This window comes from Polyodon spathula, chromosome 3, assembly GCF_017654505.1.
Source record: "Polyodon spathula isolate WHYD16114869_AA chromosome 3, ASM1765450v1, whole genome shotgun sequence".
In the NCBI taxonomy this organism is placed as follows: domain Eukaryota; kingdom Metazoa; phylum Chordata; class Actinopteri; order Acipenseriformes; family Polyodontidae; genus Polyodon; species Polyodon spathula.
In genome coordinates, this window is record NC_054536.1 from 48,352,883 (window position 1) to 48,380,069 (window position 27,187).

Below are 27,187 nucleotides of genomic sequence, written 5' to 3' on the forward strand. Positions count from 1 at the left end.
AATACCCGGTGTGCATCATTAGACAATTACCTATTCATCCTGCCTAATAGCAGCTCCTACTAGTAGTTCTGGGAACACTTGTCCTTGATAAAGACATCAAATTCTGCCCCCACCCAAAACCACTGTATATTAACTTTGACAATGGGTACCAATGTTAGCCCAGTCCAGGTTTCAGTGGACAACAGTCTGCATTAAAAAACATTTGTTGCCTGGAAATCTAATACTTTTAAGGATCAAAAAAGTTTCTAGAATTTAAAGTTATATTGTCCCCAAATTGTTTAGTTTATTGTGCCTGAAAAGGAGTGGAGTATGTTCTGTCTTTGCTTGGCTCCTGCATCTGTATTTCGTAATGGTCACTGCACACGAGACAGATTTGGCTGTTCATACTGAACTAATCAAGCCCCACTCCTCCTTTGACAGAAGCTCTTTAGCTAACAGAGTGATAGCTGTGTCCCATCATCTCCAGTGATGGAAATCCATGTTTCTTCCAGGGCTGTGACTGCCAGGGCTTGTCTTCCCCTGTCCGCAGATAACCAGGGTTTCCTCTGGAGACCTTGTCATTCTTTATTCATATTGCTATTGTATTGGAGTTTTGAGCACTGATATTGATATGCCTCTTCAGGCATTGAAGTGGCTGGCATTTCATTTCAATTGCATGTGTGGGGGTTTGATGGGCAAGATATTTTACACCAGGATATGACAGCAAGCATCATTCATTTGATGTTTGCTACATTTTATTTTTGTCACTTTATTTTGTGCCAGTGGTAACCTATATTTCAGAGCAGTATGTGGATCATTTTATAACTTACTGGACTCTATTACATTTTGTCATGGAAATCATTAAACTCTGTAACAAGTAAAGTTGCTTAATGAAGACCTAATTTCAAAATACAAGAAACTAAAGTGAAGTAGACAAACGTTTGGGTTCATTCTTCACTGGTGATGAATAAATATCACCCTTCAAAACAGTTATTTCCAGAATCGTCAGGGTTTATTCTAGTGCAATTAAACAATTAGAGGTTGTTTAATCTGTTTTCAACTCCCCCACAGAATAATTACATTTATAAAACTCTTACTGCACACCCCTCTTAGTTTGATCACTCCAGTGTGGGTGATTCAGTCCAATATACTGAGTTCCAGCTACTGTATTACACTGTGCAGATTTCAGCAGAACTGAATGATACAGTGTAAATAAAATAACTGCAATAAAGACACCAATTAAAGTAGATGGTTTTGACATGAACAGATTCAATCAACCTTTTGATGGATATTCAGATGAATTGTAACATTGAAGAGATGGGCTTTGTATCAGAAAACTGGTGACAGAGTCAGAAATCTCGCATGACGGGTAAGTGCATTAATTTGTTATGTGTGTATATATATATATATATATGTATGTGTATATGTATATATATATATATTGGGATTGACTGTTAATACAAAGGCGGTAAAATGCGTATCTGGGTAACGGATATCCGAGTGCTGACTGTAGAAAACCACTTTGTGACATGACTTGATAAAGTTATTGAGAATATTGAAATATACCTCTGTGACACTTACACTTTTAAATCAAAATATGCTGTGTACATGGACATACTCTTCATGTATGCCATGGTACTGGCCTGATACTGAAGGCTCCTAATTTGAAGTTACAGTTGAGTCAAGGGAAGTGTATGTTACTGATTTACTTGTGTATAATTGTGTATATGTTTCTAGATTGCATCAACCCTTGCCAGAATATGTAACTACTAAAATGTATGCAACCCATTCTTCATACTTAGGCACTATAATATCCCAGCTTCAGCTCTGCTGTTTACCTTCACTCTCAGAGTCACCACTACTCTTCCTCCCCTCTCCATCCACCCACTGACACGAGGCCTGACTTTAACCTCAGCCAAATAAGTCTATTAGGTGCTGAAGATTGCTTTGACATTATTAAACTCAAATGTAATAAAATGGCAGAAGTTTTAGTATTCAGATAACTCATCATAGCAGATTTTCTGGCACTGAGTTCTTGCAAGCAAGTCAAAATGAATGCAGTTAGTCTAATTACATTTGAAGTGCTGTACTAGGTCCCCTTTTCCCAGTTTTCATTTTATCGACAACACAGATACAAAATGGCTTGCTTGATAAGGATTAATGTCTTGGGTATTAGGTTACATAGTTTTGGGTAAAATGGAAAACTGCAGAATATGCAGTAGGACAATTTTCTGACATACTGTCTATCTAAACAATGTGAGACATATTTTGTAGGAAAAAAGTAAATATTACTAAACTAAAGGAACAAATTAGGTGGAATATAGTGTTTAAATAAAACAATTCCAATATTCAAATTATTATACAGTATATACCTAAAGTAAAGCTGGTATGTTCTCACATTGCCCTTCAAAAGCAGCATTTTACTTAAAAAGGGATTTTTAGGTCTTGATCTAGTTTAATCTCTACACAATATTTAACTGCAGATAAACATTGTGTTAAGCTGAATTGACTATAGTGTATGACTCACATACAGACATTAGAAACCTTGGTTTTGCTTTTTTGATTTCCAAAGAAATCACCACCCACAGGTGAAATGTGTCAGAATATGTGCCCATGGTACATGTTAACAGTAAAAGAATGTGCATTTATGTACTCTTGTAACACCTAACGCAGACAGGAGACACAGGAGTAGTATGAATTACAGTAGATCTCTCTCCAAATCCAGAATACTACTGGAAGTTTGCAATGTTGTACGTTCGAGAGTTCACCTCTTAATAATTTGTTCATTGCGTACCCCAAACTAGTACAGGCCACTGGCCAAATCTGAGCAAGGCATGCTAGCCTGTGAGATGTGAAAGTGGTGTCTTGTCTGTCTGGTTTCTACTGTACTGCAGCATAATTTTGTATGCAAAGTGATACAGTAGCTCTAGGGCACAACATGCTGGGTTCCTGCAGTACAGGAGTTAAGATATGTGAATGCCTCTAAAAGGGAATGGCAAGCACACATTTCACACACATTTTTTTTTGTTCAATTACAATCTAATATGTTCTTCCCTTTGCCACCAGATATAAAAATTCTGGTTCCGCTCTTGCTTGACGAAAGAAAAATAAATTGCAGCTTTTTCGTTTCATCATTTCAAGAAACATGTTGTTATAAGAATTGTGAGCTGTAGACAATAAACCATAATTTAAAATGAGGCTGATATAAATTTGGTGGAGCTGGCAATGCCCATGAAGGAACATTATTCTTATTCTGGTAATGATGGGTTCCTCTGTGATGATAATGCATCTACAGTATATTGTTCAGGTTTAATCTCTGGTAAAACTATCATGTTTAAAGTCATGTTTATTCTTCTTATTAGAAAATTATTTAAAGCAAGACAGATTCACAGAGATGCCATATATCTTTATTTACTGTTTACATGAATGAAGGGAAGGGAGAATTAAGAACTTCAATTTAAGTGGAAACCATAATCTACACTTCTGCATCATGTTGGGAGTGTATTGTTAAACTGTTGAGAACATCTTGTTGCTAACACTCTTGGGGCTCCTATCTTAATACACCAAGCATCATTGTTAAGGATACCCATGGGGGAGCTTGTATGAATTTGCAGTTCCTCCACTTCAACAAGTGCTGATATCCCATAAACCATTTTTTTTTTTTTTTTATAGCAACTCCTTGACCTGTAACTTAAGGTGGATGCTGTCTCTTGTTTTTCAATGATACAGATCTTCTTCAAATCCCCCCCTTCCCAATAGGGAGTGAGAAGAGGCGGGACTAAGGGAACAGGACACAAGCAGGAAAAGAAAAAAGGGGAGATCTGAAAATGGTCACTGCACTGCACGCATACAGTTTAGTTTAGTTTAAGGAAAACTAAACTTTTCTAGTCCTAAAGGCTGCTTGAGCAGGGTAGCTGGCACAGAAACAGTATATTTACTCCTATTTGCAGTTTCACTTCTGTATGTGTGTGGGCCTCCCTCTGGAATTGTGGCCCCAGGCGCTTGCCCGTGTTGCCTGGATGCTGTGATTAAAGTTGTTTTGGGATCTAATTAACTAAGGGTTAGTATAAAGCAGGTCTGACTGAGGCCAATTGTCATTCATTCAGCATTGTGTCAGTCTCAGTGATGTCAACCCTCATAATTAATTAACCGTGTGATATGGGGTTCAACTCCGCCCCCTATGTACTTCAAGCACCTTTAGGCCAGCCCAGTATATTTATAGCTTCAAAAATGTATGAAGATTGCCATGTCATTAATGAATTACTTCCATGTAGTGGGTACTTCTTGCATTACTGCATTAAAAAAAACAATAAAAAATATTTAAAAAAATAAAATGTCAGTCACATCTCACAAAGATTCATTACAGTATGATGGTTTGTTTTACATATGTTTTTACATGAGAAACTCTATTCTGTTGCACCTGGATGGGAAACCCTCTCATTGTAATCTAGCCATTACCGAGTTATTTATTCCTATAGGTGATAACAATGAAAGTTATCTGAGCATATACTTGAAATGTCTCACAGGAAGCAATTTTCTTACTCTCCTGTGTCATATGTTCAAGCACCTTGGTTGGTTTAGCCTTGGGGGTACAAGTGAGATGTACAGTAACAACAACTGTACAATGTACAAGATAGTGGGTGCGGGTGGCAACTGGGATACTTGGTCCGCATCTGGCCCATGAGCTATATGATCAGGACCAGTGTCATAGTGGATTGCTTTTTAGGCCCTATGGAAACACTGGTGTCACAGCATGAAAAGGACCCTTCTCAAAGTCATCCCGGCTCATACCTGTGTGCACTGCGATTCTAGATTCGACAGTGACCTGACATAACACAAGTGTCATATTCTGATACCTGTGTAACTAATACAAGCAGTGTCAGGCTCTTTCATTAGCAAATGAGCACTGGTGTTCAGAGAAAGTAGTACAGGATGTAGCTGCCCACTCAAGTGAAGAAGGATATATTGACTAAAATTAACTGACCTGAAAAAGCTTTTTCAATCAGGTTTGACAACTTATCTTGTGGAAATTGGAATTTATGTGGCTTGAAATGAACATGTACACCAGGTTAGTCTTGGGTGGAGTAAAACTGTCACAACTGACCCCAGTCAGTTAAAAAGTCTTCTTAACTGATTTCACGTTTTCTCCACGTCAAGCAGAATTTCACTGTAGATCTATAATTTCGTTATAGATATTTTAGATCCCCCAAATGTTTTTTAGGGGATCTAACAAAATAACAGTACAGTGCTCTTCCCAGATTGTTTTTAAAGCTTGTATTGTGACATTAATGCTGATGTTACCTGAAAAGAACAAATACATTTTTAAAACTGCTTTACCCAATTCAAACTTTTATTTAATCTACTACAATAATAATAATAATAATAATAGTAATACTACTACTACTAATAATAATGTTATATACCCCCATGCTTAAACTGGGAGACTTTTTGGTTCTTTTCAAATCTTATTGTCAACTTAGTCTCTATAACTATGAAATGTTTTCTGTTCCATAGTGACAAGAAGCCATGATTACTGTTTGATCTTATGCAGGCCGCATCACCTTCTTTTGCTTCGGATGCACTTATCTGTGACACTGTTAAAAGCAGGCTCTACAATGAAGTGTTTCATCCCAATTGTTCTATAAAAATCTTTTACTGTTATGTGCTCATGATTAATGATTTGTGTGTGTGTGTGTGTGTGGTTTTAATTGCAGGCGGTGCCCATGAGAAGATTGGCTGGGCTTTCGGCCTAGGCCTGGAGAGGCTGGCCATGATCTTATACAACATCCCAGACATTCGGCTCTTCTGGAGTGAAGATGAACGCTTTCTCAAACAGTTCCATGTTTCTCACATTGACCAGGAAGTTGCCTTTCAGGTACAGTGCCTCCATTTGCTCTGGATAATGACTAAGGCTTGTTCTGACTTGGGGCAGGTTAATTTAGTAGCAGGGTTGAGAGATATGTTAGCCTATCAAGTCCAGCAGTGGCAGAGACAACACTGTCACCAGGAATTTGGGTCTCAAAGCATAATGAGAAAAAAGTATCTTGCCCCTTTTATAAACATTCCAGTGCTTCAGGTTGACATGGTTTGACTTTTGTTGCATAGCGATTTCCAGGGCCAACACCATGTACACCTTTCTGCTTGTGTTGTGTACAGTGATGGATACGCTGATATAATTGTCTATGGTTGGGCGCACAGGATGGATGTTGTCTAAGGTATGCAGCTGGAAGCTCCTTGTATTGTGACAAGGTGCGTTCCAGTCTGAGTCGAACTGGATATTGGTTGAGATTAATTCTATACCTCAAGAACCAATACTTGTTGAAGGATAAATAGTAAGTTATATTGAATAGCACAGCTGCTCAATTAGTTGTCTTATGTCTTTACAGACAAAATTAATATCTTCAGAAGGTCATGCTGTAAAATAAGAAATATGCAAACTTGCTGATCCAGGGAATTATCTGAGCTGTTGACTTGGAGGAATATACCGTACCTGAAGGGAAACCTCAGACCGAAGCAACTGATTAGAGATGCAGACACTATGTGTCTGACTCCATGCCAACAGCCTGGACCCTTTAGTGCTTATTTCGACCGTTCATATTTCCTGCATCTTAATCTCCTTCTTTGGAATTTGATTTTGCTCCTGTTTCCCCTGAAATGATTTACAGTCATTAACAGCACTGTGTCCATCTTGACGGGCACGTCGTGTTTTACAAATAGCTGTGTGAAAAGACTTTCCCATTGATAAGCATGTTTATTTACTGCTTTTATGAATTTGTGTGTATATCTCTGTTCCATTAGAAAAGGCATTTAAAGGGGTACAGCTGATGGTTAAATTGTACTGCCTAAGGTGGGAGGAAGCTATTAATAAATTTAATTGGGAGGTACAGTAGGAGGTAAAAGTTTTTTTTGTAACCACCCTAACACTTTAAATAACTATCTTGATTACAGATATAATACATATGTCTGTTGCAGTCCACTGTGAGTTCTGTTTGCAGTTACTATTTGCCGTCTCAATATCTGGGGCTAGATCAGTAATCCTAGGCTAATTCCAGTTGAATTGAAATAAATAAATGTTCTTGACTTGACACTGGGTTTTATATAAGGTAACCAGATTAAAATCCTTAAACTGGGACAGTATGGAAATATTGTGAATAACTTCCAAGCTACAGGGAAAGCTCTAGGGTTTTTATTTTCACTGCAGCAATGTTTGATCTAATATCATACTGAACGTGAATGCAGAGACACATGGTGATATTCAGAATGGAAACTTATACTTCTAAAAACTTTTTTTTTTGTGAATAAATGATCTTTTTGTCTTTGTAATTTAATTGCTACACAAGTATAGTTATTGCATTACACAGTAGCAATTCAATAATATAAAATTATGAGATTCTCCATTCACAAAAAATATTTTATTGCAAATCAAGTCCCTTTTCTGACTAAGAAACTGCATCATCTCAGTATTTCTATTTATTAACTTTATAGAATCTATTTTTTTCAAAATACTTAATTTCTTACTATTTAATATGATATGGTATTTGTTCTGTATATATTTGTTTTCCTATTGCAGTTCTGCTTGGATTAATAGATACTAAGATACTATTGTTTTCAGCCACTTTCTACTATTATGTAGTGGAAAGCCTAAAGGTGCTGAATTGTGTTAAATGTCCTATCACTGTGTGGAATAAGTGAAACCCACTGCATTACCCATAAACGTCCCCACCTTTCCACAGATAATCAGCTTTTCTGAGTTTTGTTTAGAACCGGCCCTGATCACAGTAACAGGAATTTCATTCTGAAGTAGTTATTGGTAAATAGTAATCCAGGTATGAAAACCCTGTAAGTTTCTCTGAATAGTTTCCCAAATTTCCCCTTTAGCATGCTGTAAGGTATCACTTAAAATGGAAAGGAACCTGTTAAAACATGTTACTTGCATGCCAAAGTTTCCTGCCTATTCCATTCTTTTTAATCTATGCAGTTTTTCGGCACCAATGATCACGAGAAAGCATCTTCTGACAATCTGAATTAGATAACTATGCATTATCGAAGGCTAATTTCTTTGCTGATCTTGGCTGGAGTTCATTTGTTTGAGTCAACAGTATAGGCTGAGACAGGTATCAAGCTGTAACAAGATTAAATCCTATTCTTTTTCTCTTTACTAACAAATGGAAAACTATTTAATCTTCCTATATATATATAAACATAAGCATTAGCCTATGTAAAAATACTGCAGAGAAGTTTTGTCATTATCATTGCTTAGTACTGAAAAACGTAAGGTTGCGGATGCAACCCCGGTTCTCTTAAAGAGAAAATAGCCATCAACTAATGGATATCGCCGTCAGGTGATAGGATTATGCTGAGCTTAATATAAAAGCTGCCTTTAGGCCTCCGTAGCTCTGACATCAGCGCCCCGCCCCTCGGGTGCTGAATGACTATGCAGAGCGTAGGAAGCTCAGCCTCTTTTGCTTCAGGTCGCAAGGGCTACTGAAGCGACCTTGCTGCTTGATGGCTATTTTCTCTTTCAGAGAACCGAGGTTGCATCCGCAACCTTACGTTCTCTTTCAATTCGAAAATAGCCATCAACTAATGGGTACTGTGTACCGATATCTTACCGGGATACTCAAAGAGTACAGCAGTCTAATCAAACTAACACTAAGTGGTCTCTTCCACTGATGTAATAGAGTCCAAGACCGAAGCTCTAAAAAGTGGAGCAGAGAAATCCAGCACACTCAGTCTGTAGAACCTCATGAAAGTGTGTGGTGTAGCCCAGCTAGCCGCAGCACATATTTCAAACAACTGTTCAGTGTGTCTGAAACCCTTGTACTTTTAAAATAGCACGTCAATGCCCACACCGGGCAGAGCATGTGCAACCGTTGGTCCTCCAGAGAAGAGAAGGGAGGAGGATGGATTGCCATCAACTCCACAGATTGGTTCACATGTAATGGGGATATTACTTTCGGCAAAAATGCCGAGTTTGGTTGCATGGAGACTCTAGACCCGTCTCCAGCGAAGCAAGTGCAAGAAGGGTGCACTAAAAGTGCGTGCAGCTCACTCACCCGTTTTGCAGAAGCAATAGCCAGCAAAAACACAGTTTTTGAAGACATGAGTTTCAGATCCACAGTGTGGAGTGACTCAGATGGGGCTTTTGTAAAGGCTTCCAGCACTACATCAAGGCGCCACGAGGGCAGGCTAGATGTCCTGGGAGGACGCAGCCTCCTCGCACCCTTAAGAAATTGGGACGCCAGGAAATGGTTTCCAGTCAATAACCCATCTATGCACGTGTGACAAGCAGATATGGCTGCCAGGCACACCTTCAATGTGGAAGGGGACCTACCATCATCTAATAGTTTCTGGAGAAACTCTACAAAAATTGCCATGGGGCAGGTAACTGGGTCCTGGCCCTTGGCCAGACACCAGTCCTGAAATAACTGCCACTTATACGTGTATTGCGACCTGGTAGAGGGAGCTCTTGCGCTCTGAATTGTGGCAATATCTGCCAATGACAGCCCTAGAGCTGACAGGCATTCCTGTTCAGGGGCCAGACCCATAGCTGCATCAGCTGGGGGTTTGGGTGCCACAGATCACCCTGGGTCTGAGAGAGATCTGCCCGCAGGGGGATCTGCCTCGGCTGGCCGTGCAGGAGTTGCACCAGGGTCGAAAACCAAGTCCTTTTGGGCCACTGAGGAGCTACCAGAAGCACTGTAGCTTTCTCTACCCTGACCCTCTCTAGTGAGGCGGGGAGCAGTGGTATTAGTGGGAAGGCATATAGGAGACAAGCGGGCCACTCGTGGGCCAGGGCGTCTCTCATCAAGAACCAAAGAGGACAGTGTGTAGACTCCCGCGAGGTGAAGAGATCTACGTCTGCTCTGCTGAACCACTCCCAGATGCGTTCCACTGCCCTGGGGTGGAGACGTCATTCCGAGGCCAGGTGACCTCCTCTGCAGAGGAGATCCGCGGCGTGGTTGAGTCGGCCCGGTAAGTGGACTGCTCGAAGAGAAGCCAGCCGGGGTTGTGACCACAGTAACAGCCGAGCTGCCATGTGGCGAAGGCTCGGAGATCTCAGGCCGCCCTGGTGGTTGATATATGCCACGACCGTGGTGTTGTCTGACCTCACCAGCACATGTTTGTTCCGGACCACCAGAAAAAAATACTGTAGGGCGAGATCTACTACATTGATGTGGGCTGAGGCCCAAGGCCCTGTCCACACTCCTCGAGTCCCCACACTGTTCCAGACTGCGCCCCAGCCGTGGTTGGAGGCGTCTGTGGTAATTACTTCCCTCAGGAAGATGGGACTCATGGTTGTCCCCTGACGAACGTTGGAGGGGATCCTCCAACAGCGCAGGGTTATCCAGCAGGACTGGGATATCACCAGCCTGCAATGTCTGTCTCGTTGCGGGTGAAGTGCAAATTAGTTGAACCAGACCTGGAAAGGCCTTTGGTGGAGAAGGCCCAAAGGAAGGGCCTGCGAGGCAGCAGCCATCAACCCCAGCATGCGCTGACACAGCACCATGCTTACTGTCTCTCTCTCCTGAGTCTCTCTCTCAACTGAGAGAGTATCAGTAAGCATTCTGAGAGGCAAGACTCTATTGCGGGTAACTCTGACACCGGAAGTATCTGTGGCCTTCAGATCCACCTGCGGTGGACTTTTAGAAAATCAGACCGAACCACTTACGTGAGATGAAAACGTTGCAGTAGAACATCTGAGACGGCGACGCTCACCAGGAAGGATGCAGATCACGGTATACAGGGTCCCGAACGAGGACACCGACTCGCGTCTGCTCGGTCAGAGCCATATTAAGTAGTCAGCTTACGGGACTTGGGCGTCCCTGGTCTTACAGGGACTTTCTCTTGACGTATCTGCATAGACAAGGCAGTAAATATCATACAATGAACGATGTTTTTAACAGGTTCCTTTGTGTTTTAAGGACAGCGAATGTCGGCTTAAAACGTATGTAAACAGTACATTTGTAAATAAAAAAAATAGTTTTATCAATGTGTTGTTTTAATTGATATCGTCGCTATATCATTTTATAATAGCAGCGATATAGTAAATCGATACTTATAAAATGTCTTATATAGCTATCAACTCTTATGCAACAGATAGCATTATCTAAATTTGAGTACTCCATTCTCTTTTTTTCTTAAACTTTGCTGTGTATAAAATTTTAAACTACTTCTATAATGACATTTTACACATAAATATGTCATGAGGGGACAGTTACTTTATGTATCAACAGTACTCTTTATTCAATGAAATACATTTTTAAAGAAATAAGCACATGGAAACCTGAAACTATTGTATTTAATTATTTAAAACAACGTAAAATTTCTTACTTAAAGAAAAACGTTCTTACAAATGTGATTCTAAGAAATTATTTTGCATAAAACGTAACAAGTGTTTTTTTTTAGAAAAATCTACCTGTGGTGAAACCAATATAGACCAGGGTTGCCAGATTTGTAACAGAAAAATTGTAACCTCGTTCTTCAAAACAACCAAAAACAAGCGCAACCCCATGATAGAATGTGTGCGTTTATGGGTACTATTCCAACCGCAACTCGTCAAAAAAAAACAAGCTCAATCCCGCTTCGATTATAAGCGGCGGCAACAATTGACCGTTGAACTCAACAGATGAGTCAGTTTTAAACATGCGTGTACGATGTCACCCCACTGGTTGATCCAGCCTAACCCTCAGGATCTCACGGCCGTCACACACGTTGCCGGCAAAAAGTTAGACATTTTTCGTCTCAACCAAGCACAATTTGGCCTCGATATCTTTTTAGCTGAAGCATCTAGACTTTCAATATGATCATATGCCATTTCTGTCGCAAAAAAAAAATGTGTTTTCAAGTCCCGATTGAGATACATGTGTAACTCTATGTAAACTCTACGTGCCGGCTTTTGCTTTCCCCTCCAAGAAGGGCGGCGGTTGCACGATCCGGCGTATGCGTCACACCGTGACTGGGACTCCTCATCTTGAATGTGTGGTTGCTACTAATATTGTCTAAGGACCTGTCACCGTTATTAGTAATTGTAGCTCGAGTATTCTAAACTTTTATTCTTGGTATATTCGAATATCATCTTATTCTAAATTCCAACCCCTAATCTTGGATAGGGACATAGATAAATGCATCAACAGTAACAGCGAACAAACATAATTTTCATTTTTTTTAAAGTCTGATTCCGGAATCAAGCTGATATCAGTTGACCAATAACAACAGAACTCAAACAACAGAGCCTTAACATTGCCCAAGTAGTTTGCAGTCAAAATCAAAATTAAAGTTAGGTTTAAAAAAAAAAAACGCCTCACATCGCTGACCACAGTAAAACTAAAAGATGCAATGCTTCGTTTGATTTTTGCGACGTTTTATGTTTTCATCCAAAGTAACAGATGGGTTAGGGTTATTTTCAAAATACTGTACTTCCATGAGTTGCTTTTTTTTTTTTTTAAAGATGCCGTTTTTATTGCGCATGTACTGTGGTGGGAAAATTACATCTTATGCAATTTATGTATTAACCTCTGAGCTGTCTGTACATGGGGGTTTGCTTAGCCTGTGTGACTTAAAAAGGGATCATAGCAATGTAATAAAAAATGTTTAAAATTAAGAAATACACTTTTAGCAGTCTAGACACTTCTTTCCCCCTTTTAACCTTCACCTACATCCTGTTGAGTGACGAGTGTCAAAGTAGGACAGGAATGCCCAAATATAGTCATGCTTTTCTTCTCTTTCTGTAACCGCAAGAAACCTACGTGACAAGACAGAGATGGTCATGGTATCAGAACTGCTTGCTAGAATCATAATAAGTAACAATATAGTAGTTGTATTTGATTATGCTTTTATTTGATATTTGTATTTGTTTATGCTCCAGTTTGTTTATGCTGTTATGACTTCTTCTCGTCTGCTGAAAAGCAGGTGGCTCATACGCCAGTTGGAAAGATACTGACTATGGGCTGAAACCATTGGCAACCGCAAACCGCATCCATGACATTTCAAAGAAGTGTCACTGTTTTAATAGAATAAGATGCTAGCAGGTGCTTTCTGTGACTCTTCATAAGAAATGTCACTAACTCTCTTTTGTTTCAGGGGGGTTTGTAATTAGAATAAACTGTTATGATTGGTCTCATCTTACTCTTCCAAGTTGTTGCTATCTGCTAATATTGAATTAAGCTTCTGTGATTGGCTCGCAATAACTATAGATTACAAGGTATATATTATGCTTACAAGCTCTGCGGAGCTCAGAACATTGCTCGGTTTTTCCTAACACCTGCGTGTGTTGAGAGTATTCTCAGGTTTGCAAACTTTAACTATAAACTTATTTACTCATATCTTGTCTGTTCTACTGAGTCTCTATCTTACAGAAGTTAAAGTGAAAACTTCCACAACAGTACTCCCTTAGCTAATAGCAGAGCTAGATAATGAAGTGTGCTCGTCTCCCTGTCAATTATCACTGATTATGTGTTGGTAGGTTAAGATTAGCCCTGGGCATGTTTCAAAGTTCTTATCTCATGACCCTTAGGTTAGCTAACAGTTTACCAAGGATTTAACATGTTGTAATAGATACTGTAATAACTTTATGTCAACTGAGTTACATTTCCTTATTATTTCACTAAATTGTATTTTACACCATTTTAATCACTCAGATAGTCTATTAAGAAATATTTAATTGTGGCGGAACATAAAATTGTAGCAGCCCCTTAGACATAATCCAGTTCTACCAGTCCCATAAATGTACTGTTAATACTTTACTGTCTGTTAACAGCATGGGAAATTGCTAGGTTCTGTAAGAACCCGGCAGTCCACTCTACAAAGCAGTCAGTGATGTTTTTTTTTTTTTTTTTTTTTAATAACAGCTACAGTTTATAAGGGAATGCTTTTCTTTTTGTAGCAGGTATTGTTTAGTAAGTAAAGATTAAACCACCATTCTGCACAAAGGCACCTCTGAAGCATTATGAGTAAGCCTGGTTGCTCAGGGTGTGATAAATAGGGACTCCTTGGCACAATTTTGTTGCCATATTATTGTTGTTAAGAAATGAAAGCAAAAGCAGCAGCTTTGTGGCACGTTTGGGGTGTCATACATGTCACCCTGTCATGGTTTGGCATGTAGCTTACCAGCCCCAGCTTGGCCTTCAACCTCATTTTGTGCTTTTGTGCTCAAATAAACCTGTTGTGTGCAATATCGTTTCCTGACGGGTCATTTTCTCTCCTTGTCTCTCTCAATAATTCAACTGTAGCAACTATAGACACCGTCTCCTCTCCCCCTTTCCAGTCTCTGAAAGAAGCTTATCACTCAGAATGCTACTGGACACAGACTACTCCTTGCCTCTTCTCCCCTGTCCATCTCATTCCTGTGCCTGTAATGAACCATGGCCGCTTACAACACTTAGGGAGGGATATAGTGAGTCAGGTCTAAATGGGCCTTAAAACTCCTCTCAGTGGAATGTTGATAATGTGACTTTGTTGCCACAAGTTGGCTGATCAAGCTCATATTAAAACCTGGAATGGATGAAATTGCCATGCATAAGGAGTAGTATTTCCATTCCTGTATAGAATCTTGCCAACTTTTTCCAACTGTTCATTCTTTCTGTGTATGCTGGTATTTTCTGTGACTCAGTGTTGATAGCTCACAGGTTTCATAGCTGGGGCTCTTGGTTTCTGTTTGGGTTTGTGGGTTAATTTTTCTATCTCTAGTTTATGGTCTGTTAGTCTATATTGACTAGACTATAATGGGTGTTATTGACTGAAAGTAATCTGACAGTGAACGGTTTCTGTGAAGGGATCTATAGCAGGCTAATATGTTTTGGGCTTTGACCTTTTTCTCGGTAGGAAGTGTGCCAGCTTATTGAAACTGACGCCAGTGTTCTGTGAATTTCTGGGTCACGCTTAGGGTCACTAAGGTCATGGGGCCAAATTCACAAAGCTTGAACGTACAGTAAATGCAATGTGCCATTAAATGCTTAGGAAAATGTGTTATAGTGGTGCCTGCAAAAGAGTTCCACTGCTGTTTTTGGATTAATTAACATCTGTACTTGAAGATGAGGCTGTTGCCCATTTAGGAATACTAGGATATTTTGTAATCCAGTTCTCCCAGCGAGGTTCACTGCAGGACAGTGGAGTTGAGGACTCCTGCAATAGAAAGAAATGAGATTAAACAGGGAATTAGGCTAATGGCCATAAATATTGAAGCTTTAAAGCATGGATTTATCTTCTTGCTGTGCCTTGTAACACAGCATTAATCTAATATTTTAGTACCAGATAATTGTTTTTGTTACCTATCTAGTGTATTTCTGATGTTCCTTTTTTATTAGGCAGATTGATTCATTTTGGCTGAAAACTAATGGTCAGACTGACAATAAAAATTAAAAAACAAAATCATTAGAGAAATGTATATTGCTTTGTAAGATGTGATGAAAAGCAATTCTGGGATAATTTTAACTGATAATTAACTGAAGTCCTAAATCATTCAATTAGACGGGTCAGTTTTAGCCTACTGCTAAAATGTGTGTATGTTGAATATATTTCCAGGTTTTGTATAAGCCACCATGGGTGGAACATGTTTAGCGTTACACCACATATGTTTTTAAAAAACACTTTTGTGAGAATGTTTTTACCTTATAGACCTATATTGAAAATATTAACTTTATAGGTGTTTCCTTTTAAATGTTACTGTACTATCTAACCAAAAACATTTACATTTACTGTACAAACATGTACTGAGAGTTAACAAGCCCCATTTATGAGCCAGTAGTATCTTCACAGTGAGTCTCTGGAGTTGAATTTCAATTTTAGTCAATTCAATAATATAATGCTACTGGATTCCCCAGTGGCACACCTAGTAAAAGCACTGCCACTTAGACTGCAGAGTGTCATGTAGGAGTGGTTTGAATCATGCCTGTGAAAAAGTGCCAGTCTTGGCAGGTAGGAAAAATTGATAAGAGAATGTGGTAGTTTGCCTCCTTGCATATCAGAAACCCCTACAGGTCAGGCCCCTGATGAGACTAAGTGGAGACTGGGCCCTTGCTTCCAGGTTTCAGTATCTTGGTAACGTTGCTCTGCATACTGTAGGTTTGGCAGGTGAGTACAGGGGATTGGCACGACAGAGGTAACTTAGCCCTTTCCTTGCTCTTCATTTGCAGGGATGAGGAGACAAGGTTTTCAAATTGCCAAAAAAAAACAAAAAAAACAGTGTAAAATGAATGTAATAATAAAGAAAACTGAAAACGAGTATAGATTTAACCACTGTTTCTTCAGTAAGTTCTGATTTCAGGAAAAAACTAACTCAAAACAATTGCTGGGTATTCATTTAAATAAACCAACAACTTCAAACCCAGCAGTTGTTACAGAATGTCTGTCTTTGGACTTTGGAGTTTCAATGTGAAAAAAACAAAAACAAAAATGGTTTCCTCACTGACAGTTATATACCGTATGTCCTTTTTGTTTTCAGCCGCTGAGCAAGTACCCTCCATTAATCAACGACATCTCCTTCTGGCTGCCCTCACAGGGCTACTCTGAAAATGACTTCTATGATTTGGTGCGGTCGATTGGAGGAGACTTGGTGGAAAAGGTGTCTCTCGTTGACCAGTTTACCCACCCAAAGTAAGTGCCACTTTTATGCCTCCTAATTTAATAGTGGCTATAGCTCCAGGAGATAGGAAAGAAAAACGTCCTGTACACAGTGCTGGAAAAGCCATTGAAGTTTATCTAACTGTTTCCTGAGGGGAAATTGCATCTCACCTACAGTACAGTAGTACTAAACTTTGATAAAACGTTGACTTCAATAAACTTATATTTCAAGCGGTTTTAGTTTTTTTTTTTTTTTTTTTTTTTTTTTTTTAATAAAGGGTTACCCTCAGATACAGTGATCTCTTAACCAGGGATTGCAGACATCTGTCACTGTTTCTGGTATTTCAATTCAGACTTCTGCCTGTTCTCATTACTTTGTCTGAAACTTCATCCATGCATGCAAAATATTATCCACTGCTTGACAGCACTAGAATACTTATTGTATGTCAGTTTAATGTCAGTCACAGTTCTTTTTACAGGTTTGATGCTTTTAGCAAGGCAAGTAGAAGATTGTCTAAACTCAACCAGGCAAACTTACTGTACCTGACAAAGTTATGTAAAAACAAAATTCTTTGCTGTTTAGTATAACCAGATATGTTTAATGAGGAACAATGTGGGGAAAAAGCACACATCACAGGCAGGCACACATTGGTGAACCTACATATCACCATCCTTTAAAACATTGAAAGAAGGGGACTTTGAAAAAACCAACATCTCTATACTGTTTTTTGTAAATTAAAAATAACGTAAAATTGGACATGATTGGTTCTAATTTAGCATTTAAACTGCCACTAGTTAGGTCATTAAAAACAAACAAAAAAAAAAACATGCAACAAAAACAAAACAGATTAGCAGTCAAGGTGAAAGAAAGATTAATTACTGGATACTCATGGATGCTTCTAAGCCTGAGAAACAGATTGCTTATTATATTGAAACCTAGGGCCGATTTGATAAAGATTGTTGTATTTCTCATGTGATGGCATATAAAATATTACAATAAAAAAGAAACATAAATAATAATTTAGAATATTAACTATTCCCTTTCAAGTACGAAATGTAACCACTAGAGAATGGGTATTTACCTCCTAAAGACCCGAATTCTGAAAACTTTATACCAAAGCTGCTCTTTGAGCCTGTGACACAGTCGTGACCCCGCCCCCGAGGGATCAAAAGCACTGCAGTCACAGATCTCAGTGCCATTTTTCCTTTCAAGATTGACCTAATCGTAGAGCCTTGTTCACACAAGTGAAATATCTGTGTGTGTGTGTGTGTGTGTGTGTGTGTGTGTGTGTGTGTGTGTCTATCTATATATATATATATATATATATATATATATATATATATATATATATATATATATATATTGTAATAAATATGCAAGAGTAAATAGTAATGCAATATAGAAAGGTGAGGTTCTATAGTTGCATTACTACAGGGCAATTTATCACAAAGATTTTTTTTTTTTTTTTTACGTCTTTAAATTACCCCACTGAGTAACTGCCGTAGGGCTCCACTTCTGGGATGGCTAAAGGGGTTAATTAATAGCAGCTGGAAGGCGGGAGGGGAGCGTTATATAAGGTGGCAAATAGCGAGGCATGGTTCTAAAACAGCAATGGGACAGTCGGTGCAGGAGAGAGCGTTAACCTTTGTGTGTAGATACAAGTGTTTAAAAGTAAGTAAACAATGTGACCAGGAGCGTGGGTTTTGTTTACAATAAAGCATCAGACCAGGAATAAACGGAATACGGTGGAGGATACCAGCGAAACGAACTACGGTGCAGCAAGGTAGTTGAAATAAACTTTTAATATCCTAAATGGGAGTGTGGGTGGGATTTTATAAGGAGATCTGTGTCGTATATTTTCACACTGGGGGCTGTGAGTGAAGACAGCAGCCAAAGACTGTTTTATTGAGTGTATTGACATTGTTTTAAAAAGCGTGTTCATTGAACTTGGAGTGCGTAGTTCAGAAGATAACCCGCTTGTGAAACAACGCTGGCACCGGAGACTGCACCCTTTTATAACAAGTAGCGCTTTGTGAAAATCGTGCTGGTTTTCAGAACTGTGTACTATTCAAAAGGATCACCAGGACACGCGTTGATGAAAAATCCCTGCAATATGTAACTGTGTGTTGAAACCACAAGTAATGGACTGTTTGATAAAGAGTCAACACTGTTAATTTCAAGACTTATTTTTAGTTGTTGGCTGGAACTAATACCTGGTATTTTGAGTTGGCTCTGTTGGGGATAATGAGCCTTGCTCTTTACCTTTACTTTATAAACGCTGGGATTACTTCATCCTCCTTGCCCGGGACTTACCTGCTGGGGCACCCTTGTTCGTCGGTGGAACCTGGAAGCAGAAAGAAAGTCTGTGTACAGCCCTGAGCACGGATTATACAATTGCAGAGAGTAGAAAGGAAAATTTACCAGGAAGTTCTCCTGGTGGCGAGTGTTGGAATTGCAGGCCAGGAGACTTTCAAATGACTGAACTCTTAACACCCCAGAGTGTGTGAGGCGGTGTTTTGTGTTTGGGTTGGGTGGAGCTAGCCTTGCCCAACGATTAAGACTAGGGACCTGAAGCAGTTACGACTAGGGCCCAGTGAGTGGGCTGGTTTTATTTTCTGACCACCCATTTGAAGTGTGTTTTGTTCTCCACTGTAAATAAACCCTCACTTAGACTTTAATTCCTGCCTCTTGTCTGGTCTTCCATCAGGTTACAACCCCAAAACAGAGTCCCAAGCTCACTATATATATATATATATATATATATATATATATATATATATATATATATATATATATATATATATATATAATATAGATAGATAGATAGATAGATAGTCACGTGCACTTAAATACATATAAATAGAAAAAACGTTGCAAGTGATTCAAAAATGTGTTAACGATCAAAATTGCGATTATATATATATATATATATATATATATATATATATATATATATATATAATATATATATATATAGGCACACACACACACACAGTGGCTTGCAAAAGTATTCAGACCCCTGACCAATTCTCTCATATTACTGAATTACAAATGATACGTTGAAGTTTCGTTCTGTTTGATATTTTTATTTTTAAACACAAACTCAGATTCAATTATTGTAAGGTGACATTGGTTTTATGTTGGGAAACATTTTTAAGAAAAATAAATAAATGAAATATCTTGCTTGCATGAGTATTCAACCCCTGTGCTGGGGAATCTCCCAGTTTGCACCGATGAAAGAAATTGGCCTAACGAGGACACAATCACCTGTGAACCATTAAAGTTGCTGTCACATTTTCTGGATAAAAACCCCACTGTTGAAGGATCATTGGTAAGGCTGTGAATCTGAAGGACAATGAAGACCAAAGAGCATTCTACAGAAGTTAGAGATAAAGTAATACAAATGCATGGATTAGGGAAAGGGTCCAAAATAATATCCAAGTGTTTGGATATCCCAGTGAGCACAGTTGGATCAATAATCAGGAAGTGGAAGCTGCATCACACCGCCCAGGTACTGCCAAGAAAAGGCTGTCCCTCAAAACTCAGCGCTCAAACAAGAAGTAGACTTACAGAAGCTACAGAGAGGCCAACAATCACTTTGAAGGGGCTACAGAGTTCAGTGGCTGGGAGTGGAGTAATGGTGCACCAGTCAACCATATCAAGAGCTCTGCATAACACTGGCCTGTATGGGAGGGTGGCAAGAAAGAAGCCGTTACTCAAAAAGTACCATCTGAAAGCACGTCTGGAGTTTGCCAGAAAGCCTGAGAGTGACCCAGCTGCGATGTGAGAAAAGGTTTTGTGGTCAGATGAGACCAAGATAGAGCTTTTTGGCCAAAACTCAAAGCGCTATATGTGGCGCAAACCAAACACTGCTCATGCCTCAAGACACACCATCCCTACAGTGAAGTATGGTGGTGGCAGCATCATGCTGTAGGGACTGGGCATCTTGTTACAATTGAAGGAAGACTGGATGGAGCAAAATACAGGAAAATACTGCAAGAGAATCTGCTTCAGTCTGCTAAAAAACTGAAGCTTGGGAGGAAATTCACCTTTCAGCAGGACAATGATCCCAAGCACAAGGCCAAAGCAATATTGGAGGTACTCAAGAACAAAAAGGTGAATGTCCTACAGTGGCCCAGTCAAAGTCCTGATCTCAATCCCATTGAGAATCTGTGGCATTATTTGAAAATTGCGGTCCACAAGCGTCATCCAACCAACCTGAACAACCTGGAGCAAATCTGCCAAGAAGAATGGGCCAAAATCACTCCGACACTGCAAAGCTGGTATATACTTACCCCAAAAGACTTGAAGCTGTTATTGCAGCGAAAGGTGGCTCTACCTAATATTAATTTGTGGGGGTTGAATACTTATGCAAGCAAGATATTTCAGTTTTTTATTTTTCTTAAATATTTCCCCACATAAAATCAATGTCATCTTACAATAATTGATTTTGAGTTTAAATGTTTTAAAATAAAATATCAAACAGAACGAAATTTCATAGTACCATTTGTAATTCAGCAATATGAGAGAATTGGTCTGAATACTTTTGCAAGGCACTGTATATATATATATATATATATATATATATATATATATATATATATATATATATATATATATATATATATCTATCATAAATCTCATTGTATGTGTTTTTACACATTTTTTAATCGTTGCAATAGTTTTTCTATTATATGTATTTGTGTGCACTATAGCTTGTTGCTTGTTACGTCCTGCTTCGGCCTTGTGCCCGATTTGAAGACAGCCTCTCGAGTTGCTCCTTCCCAGGGACCTAACAATATAAGCTGGCTGACTTTGTGCTCTCCTCCCAGGCTGCATAACTCCGGCTGGACCTTATTTTCTTTCTCGCTTTTGCTAATTGGCACAATATGAGACGTTTTGTATGATTTATGTGATTGTTATATTACTGCTTTCTGTTAAGTCTTTTCTCATTGTGTTAATTCTGTGTTTCACAGATACCACATGTAGACCTGTCTGTACCGCGGTGCTCAGCACACGTGCTGTAAGAGCAGCTGCTGGGCTCAGCAACACTGTGCAGGACTGAGATACTCGCTTTGGCTTGTTGCTTGCAATTGCAACCACAGTATCTTGATGGCGTTTTGTTGACCAGCTATATTAGCATCACCATTGTGACGGCTGTTAGTTCATTCTAACAAGCAGGCTTCCCTCGGTCTCATGTTGGTACTGACTGAGTGGTTTTGCCAGTGGCTTTTACAGGTGGGCATCCCTGTACGTTGCCACCTGTGGTGACTGCAACCCGGTGGACCCGTACCGTACAGGTACCAAGGTCACTGACCTGCCTCCGATTCCAACCCAGTTCCGAACAGGTACCGACCTGGTGTTAAGTACACTGACATGGTGCCGAATATACCGAACCGGTACAGTAACAAACCGGTGTCAAACTCACTGACCGGTACCAAAGTGACTGAATCAGTGCCTATCAGGTTGCGAACCAGTACCGACCCGGTGTTAAGTACACCAAACCGACCCGTTACCGACCATTGCTCCTTTCATCATACCCAGTCTGCCTATTGATGATATGTTCACTGTCTGGGGCCAGAGCATGCCAAGGAAGCACTGGTTAATCTCAACTTCTGTGAATTTCCCCTTTCCTCAAGTGCTCGCTTTTAGAAGAGGTTATCCCATTACTCCTGCTCAGCACTCTCCCCCATCACACTCTCTTAGAGAGGTTGCTGCATCCTCACCCCATGGTTCTGTGCCAATGGTGGGGGAGGGGGGCATGTGTGATGGAGTATGCCCTATATTTATTTTGCATTTTGTATTAATTTGTATTGGTTTGTATTTATTTATAGAAAACTATACTTGTTAAGGTAGTTTTGTTTTGTGAGTGTTTTTATTTGAACATTTGTTTTGCTCTGTGAGCTTTATTATTTGTATTTTTTCAATAAATACGTACTCGGCGCGTCAACCCCGCAGAACGGTGCCTGGTTACTTCCTGGTCTGTGACATCACCGCCAAGCCATTCTATCACAGGTGTCTCAGGAGGAGACCGCTCTGCTGCAAAAACAGGCTATTCGCATGATAGACCCCCTCGAGATGAAGGAAGTGTTGTACTCCAGCTATTTTCTAGTGCCAAGCGAAAGGTGGCCTCAGAGTAGTACTTGACCTCAGACAGGTCAACCAGTATGTGAGTTGAAGGCAGTTCAAGGTATTGACAATACAACAGCTGTTTCAGTCAATTAGGACAGACTACTGGCTCACCACGGTGGAGCTTAAGCATGCCTATTTCCACATCCCCATAAAAACCAAAGAACAAGAAGTACCTGTGGTTCGCCTTCCAGTGAACCGCATATGAGTTCCGTGTCCTGCCATTTGGCCACCTCAGAGTGCATTGAAGCTACTTTGGCCCCATTGAGACTTAAATGCATCAGAATATTCAACTATCTGGACGACTGGCTAATTTGTGCCGAGTCTCCACCACAGGCAGAGGCCCAAACGAAACTTGACACCGGCCACCTTCAGCGGTTGGACCTTGCGATGAATCAAGTGAAGAGCCAGCTCCCGCCTTGGCAGCAGTCAGTTTTCATTTTTGTTCTTGGAATTTTTATTTTTTTCTTCTTTTACACAAAGACTTCCTTGTATGAAGAAAGTGACTGCATTCTCCACCACATGTGACCAACCAGGGGCACTTGCCACATGCAGGACTGTCTTCGCTTGTTTTTTTGTAAAAGGAACAACACTCAACAAGCAGAGGGTGGTTTTAAACAGGGCGGTGCCTATATATTTATTTATTTATTTATACAAAACAAAACAAAATCTAACTCCTTCCAGGAGTGCTTAACTAAACGTTTCAAGTTTTAACTATCACCGTACAACTAAACTCTTACCCGTACCCAAACATATACAGTATTTATTCAAGTGTTATACAGTGCCGTGAAAAAGAATTTGCCCCCTGTCTGATTTTCTGCATTTTTGCATATTTTTGACGCTGAATGTTATCAGCTCTTCAACCAAAATCTAATATTAGATAAAAGGGTTCCTGAGTGAACAAATAAGACATAATTTTGATACTTATTTCATTTATTTATTAAAGAAAGTTATGCAACACCCAATGCCCTGTGTGAAAAAGTAATCACCCCCTTAGACTCAATAACTGGTTACGCCACCTGTAGCAGCAACAACTGCAACAAAACGCTTCCTGTAGTTATTGATCAGTCTCTCACAGCGCTGTGGAGGAATGTTGGCCCACTCCTTCATGCAGAACTGCTTCAACTCAGTGACATTTGTGGGTTTTTGAACAAAAACTGCTAGTTTCAGGTCCTGCCACAACATCTCAGTGGAATTTAGGTCTAGACTTTGACCAGGCCATTCCAAAACTTTAAATTCCTTGTTCTTCAACCATTCTGATGTAGCTTGTGTGTTTCGGATCATCGTCTTTCTGCATGACCCAGCTTCAGCTCACGGACGGATGGCCTGACATTCTCCTGTAGAATTTTCTGATACAGAGAAGAATTCATGGTTCCTCCAATGATAGCATGTCATCCAGGTCCTGATGCAGCAAAACATCCCCAAATCATGACACCACCACCACCACCATGCTTGACCATGCTTAACCAGAGCTATCGTAACATTTTTCTAAATAGACAATGTAGCAAAAAAGAAGCACCATCTTAGAAGTAATAGCTGATTACAACTGCTTAAGGGCAAGGAAGACATCCCCTAAAGTTTGTCGTTGCTATACATCATACTGTGTTTATTTGTATATTGTTGAGCTAACAATTCCAGTTTTTGGCAAGACATCGTAATAAGGGGTTAAAAAGTAACCATGAAGTAAATTTATATGTGATATTATCAGGGTTTAACTGTTTTGCATACTGATGGGTTGAATAAATGTAAGCTTAATTAAAACCTTCTGAACTGCACTTATTGTAGATCAGCAGATGTCCATTGTACGTGTAGTGCTGCTGAGTCTGGCTTTGTGGCATTCAATTATATCATGGTGAAGGAGGCCTGTTTGTGGACAGGTGTGATCTTGAAGATTTATGGTTTTGTACTGGGGATCTGTCTATGAATCTATATTTTACAATGTCCATTTGGTAAGCTTTGGAAACCTGAAGGACAAAATTAAGCTTTTTGGTGACAAAAACTAGCTCTGTTTTTAATGGACAGGAATCTGTGTCACAGTTTCATGACTGGAGTGACAGGGTATTAGAAGACGAGCCCTATACTGTTGGTTTGAATAATAGTAGCATAGTAGTGTGACAAAGTTCAGTGTGACAAAGTTCACACTACAGCTGACCTTTAATGATCATGCTCTGCCGATAGGTAGAGGCTCAAGGCTGTAGGGTCTGCAATCCACAGTTGCATTATTTGATTATCTTTGCTTCATCCTTACATTTTTTTTTCCATCTGCTGTTTAGCAGTTCGAAAATTGCAACCTGGGTGGGTCACCTGATAAAGGCACAACCTTGTGCAGAGTTAAGCAGTGAAAATGTTGCCTCGCATCTTGGGCTTGACATAGAAATTGGTCTATATACATTTAAATTATTTTTTGTATTTATTTTGAAAACTTCATTACATCCAGAAATTGTGTGTGTGTATATATATATATATATACACACACACACACACACACACACACACACACACACACACACACACACACATACATACAGGGCTCCCCCCTATATAACACTAGCTGTAGTCGGGAGCCATAGTTAATAATCTGTGCTATTTCTGTTCCACCTTATAAAGAGACTACTGGTGTTAGTAGTGGCATTATGGGGCAAATAGGAGTTACGACCGTAGCACCTTATAACCTGTTCCACAGTATGAAAGGCCATCTTCTAAAGGGTGTGCACTGTGAATACTTGGATATATACTTGCAGCGTTTAACTGCAGTGCAAAGGTATCTACATTGTTTTATTTTTATAAAAATGATACAGAGCTACCATGAAATAATACATTTGTAGGAACATTGAAACATTATCATTAAAACAGTAACATTAATATTATTAAATACTTCTTATTTGTCTAAATTTATAGCTAAGTTTATTTTTAGTACTGGTATGAATGAGTTACAACAGACTAATTCGCTGCACATGTAACACAGGCAGGAACATAGATTCAGGTAAGAGCAGGGCAAACAATAGAGGTGTCCTTGATCAACAACTGAAATATGACAAGCTAAACTAATAACCCTGTGTGACAGTGGCAAAATTTACCATTAATCATATCAGAGGACAATATATTGGTCTCTTGCACTTTCAAAGCAAAAAAAAAAAATAAAATCATATATATTTTTTTTTTTTTATAGAAAACATGTTAGCTACTATAAATACCATTTAGAGTTAATATTATATTAACAGCCTATTTTTTTTTTTTTCCATCAGATAGATTGCTTGTTGTAAAACATTTTTAATATTGCATGCACAAATATTACCAGGGTCTGCATTATTCATGAAAACAGATTTACTGCCTACTAATTCAACATTTCAACCATATTTGGTGCATAGCAATGATGTTCAGGGTTTTTACTTCATTGTTTTTTTTTTCTATATTCTTCACATTTTCAGGGTATAACATTTCATCCGTCAGAGTAAAGAATACAAATACAAGTAATTCACCAATAAAATGTGCCTAATTCCCAACAGGGATTATTATTATTTATTATTATTATTTAAACAATGTTCTTTTAAGAATTTTGAGACTTACTAGATGATACAAACACAGCCAAAATAATATAGATTCTGAAAATGTCAATATTAGCCACATTTTTCTTTTGAAACTGAAGCTGTTAATAAGTGAAGTGCTTCACAAATCTGTCCCAGTGTTGTCTTTCATTATACTGTGGGCTACAGGAAGCTCACAGCTTGATTCAGTCCCATCGCTCACAGTAAGCATCATTCATGTAAGAGGCCAAGAACATAAAAAAGGGTTTGATGCATTGCCCCATCTGCTTTCGACTTGATCTGTTTTAAGCAACACTTATTACTGCTGCAGGCATTCAATATCGCATGCAGTGGGCATATCAATGCATCATCCTGTAGTTCTTGTCACACTTCTTTGTGATGTCCCATACCTGCGCTCTCCATCTTGTATTACATTATTCCACTGACCTGGTAGTGCCAAAGCAGCAGCTCTACTACAAAGATCCTTCTAGGAGGGGTGAACGATACATACTGTAATGCCTAAGAGATTAACTTCAATCATTTATGAGCGAACTTCCTCAGTGCTTAGCCACAGTGTTTCATTTCCTTTGGCTAGCAAATTTACTTTAAAAAAAATATATAGTATTATGAATTATTTAACAGTGGCTTGTCTCTCCTCCTTTGGCTAGCTTCTGGCCTTTTTCATTGATAAGTAGAGACTTCTTAAATGCCTGCTTTTGTAACCATGCCCTCCTGAGTCTGCTGCTGGATGTACTGTGTTATCTAGGAGCTTGCATGAGCTTGCATAGCTCAAAGTGCTAATTCATGTTTTGCTTTTTATTTATTGAGTCTGTGTTTACGATGGAATGTCATATTTATAACACCTACATATTTATATGCGATTATAATTCTCTTTAAAAATTACCTTGTGGAAACTGTATCATTGCCTGACATGCCATGACTTTATTTCTGCATGTAACTATCTATCTACAATATAAATCTAGATATCCAGTCA

The 27,187-nt window shown here is 39.2% G+C and overlaps 1 protein-coding gene across 2 annotated transcripts in view; it reads left to right on the top strand.

Annotated features, from left to right (window-relative positions):
• The window catches only part of fars2 (phenylalanyl-tRNA synthetase 2, mitochondrial), a 225,730-nt gene that overhangs the window by 142,760 nt on the left and 55,783 nt on the right, over nucleotides 1-27,187 (top strand). For both annotated transcript variants that reach the window (XM_041245345.1, XM_041245347.1), the window contains exons 5-6: nucleotides 5,694-5,854; nucleotides 16,421-16,572. In XM_041245345.1, the coding sequence (XP_041101279.1) occupies nucleotides 5,694-5,854; nucleotides 16,421-16,572 (313 nt within the window). The remainder of the gene's footprint in view (nucleotides 1-5,693; nucleotides 5,855-16,420; nucleotides 16,573-27,187) is intronic.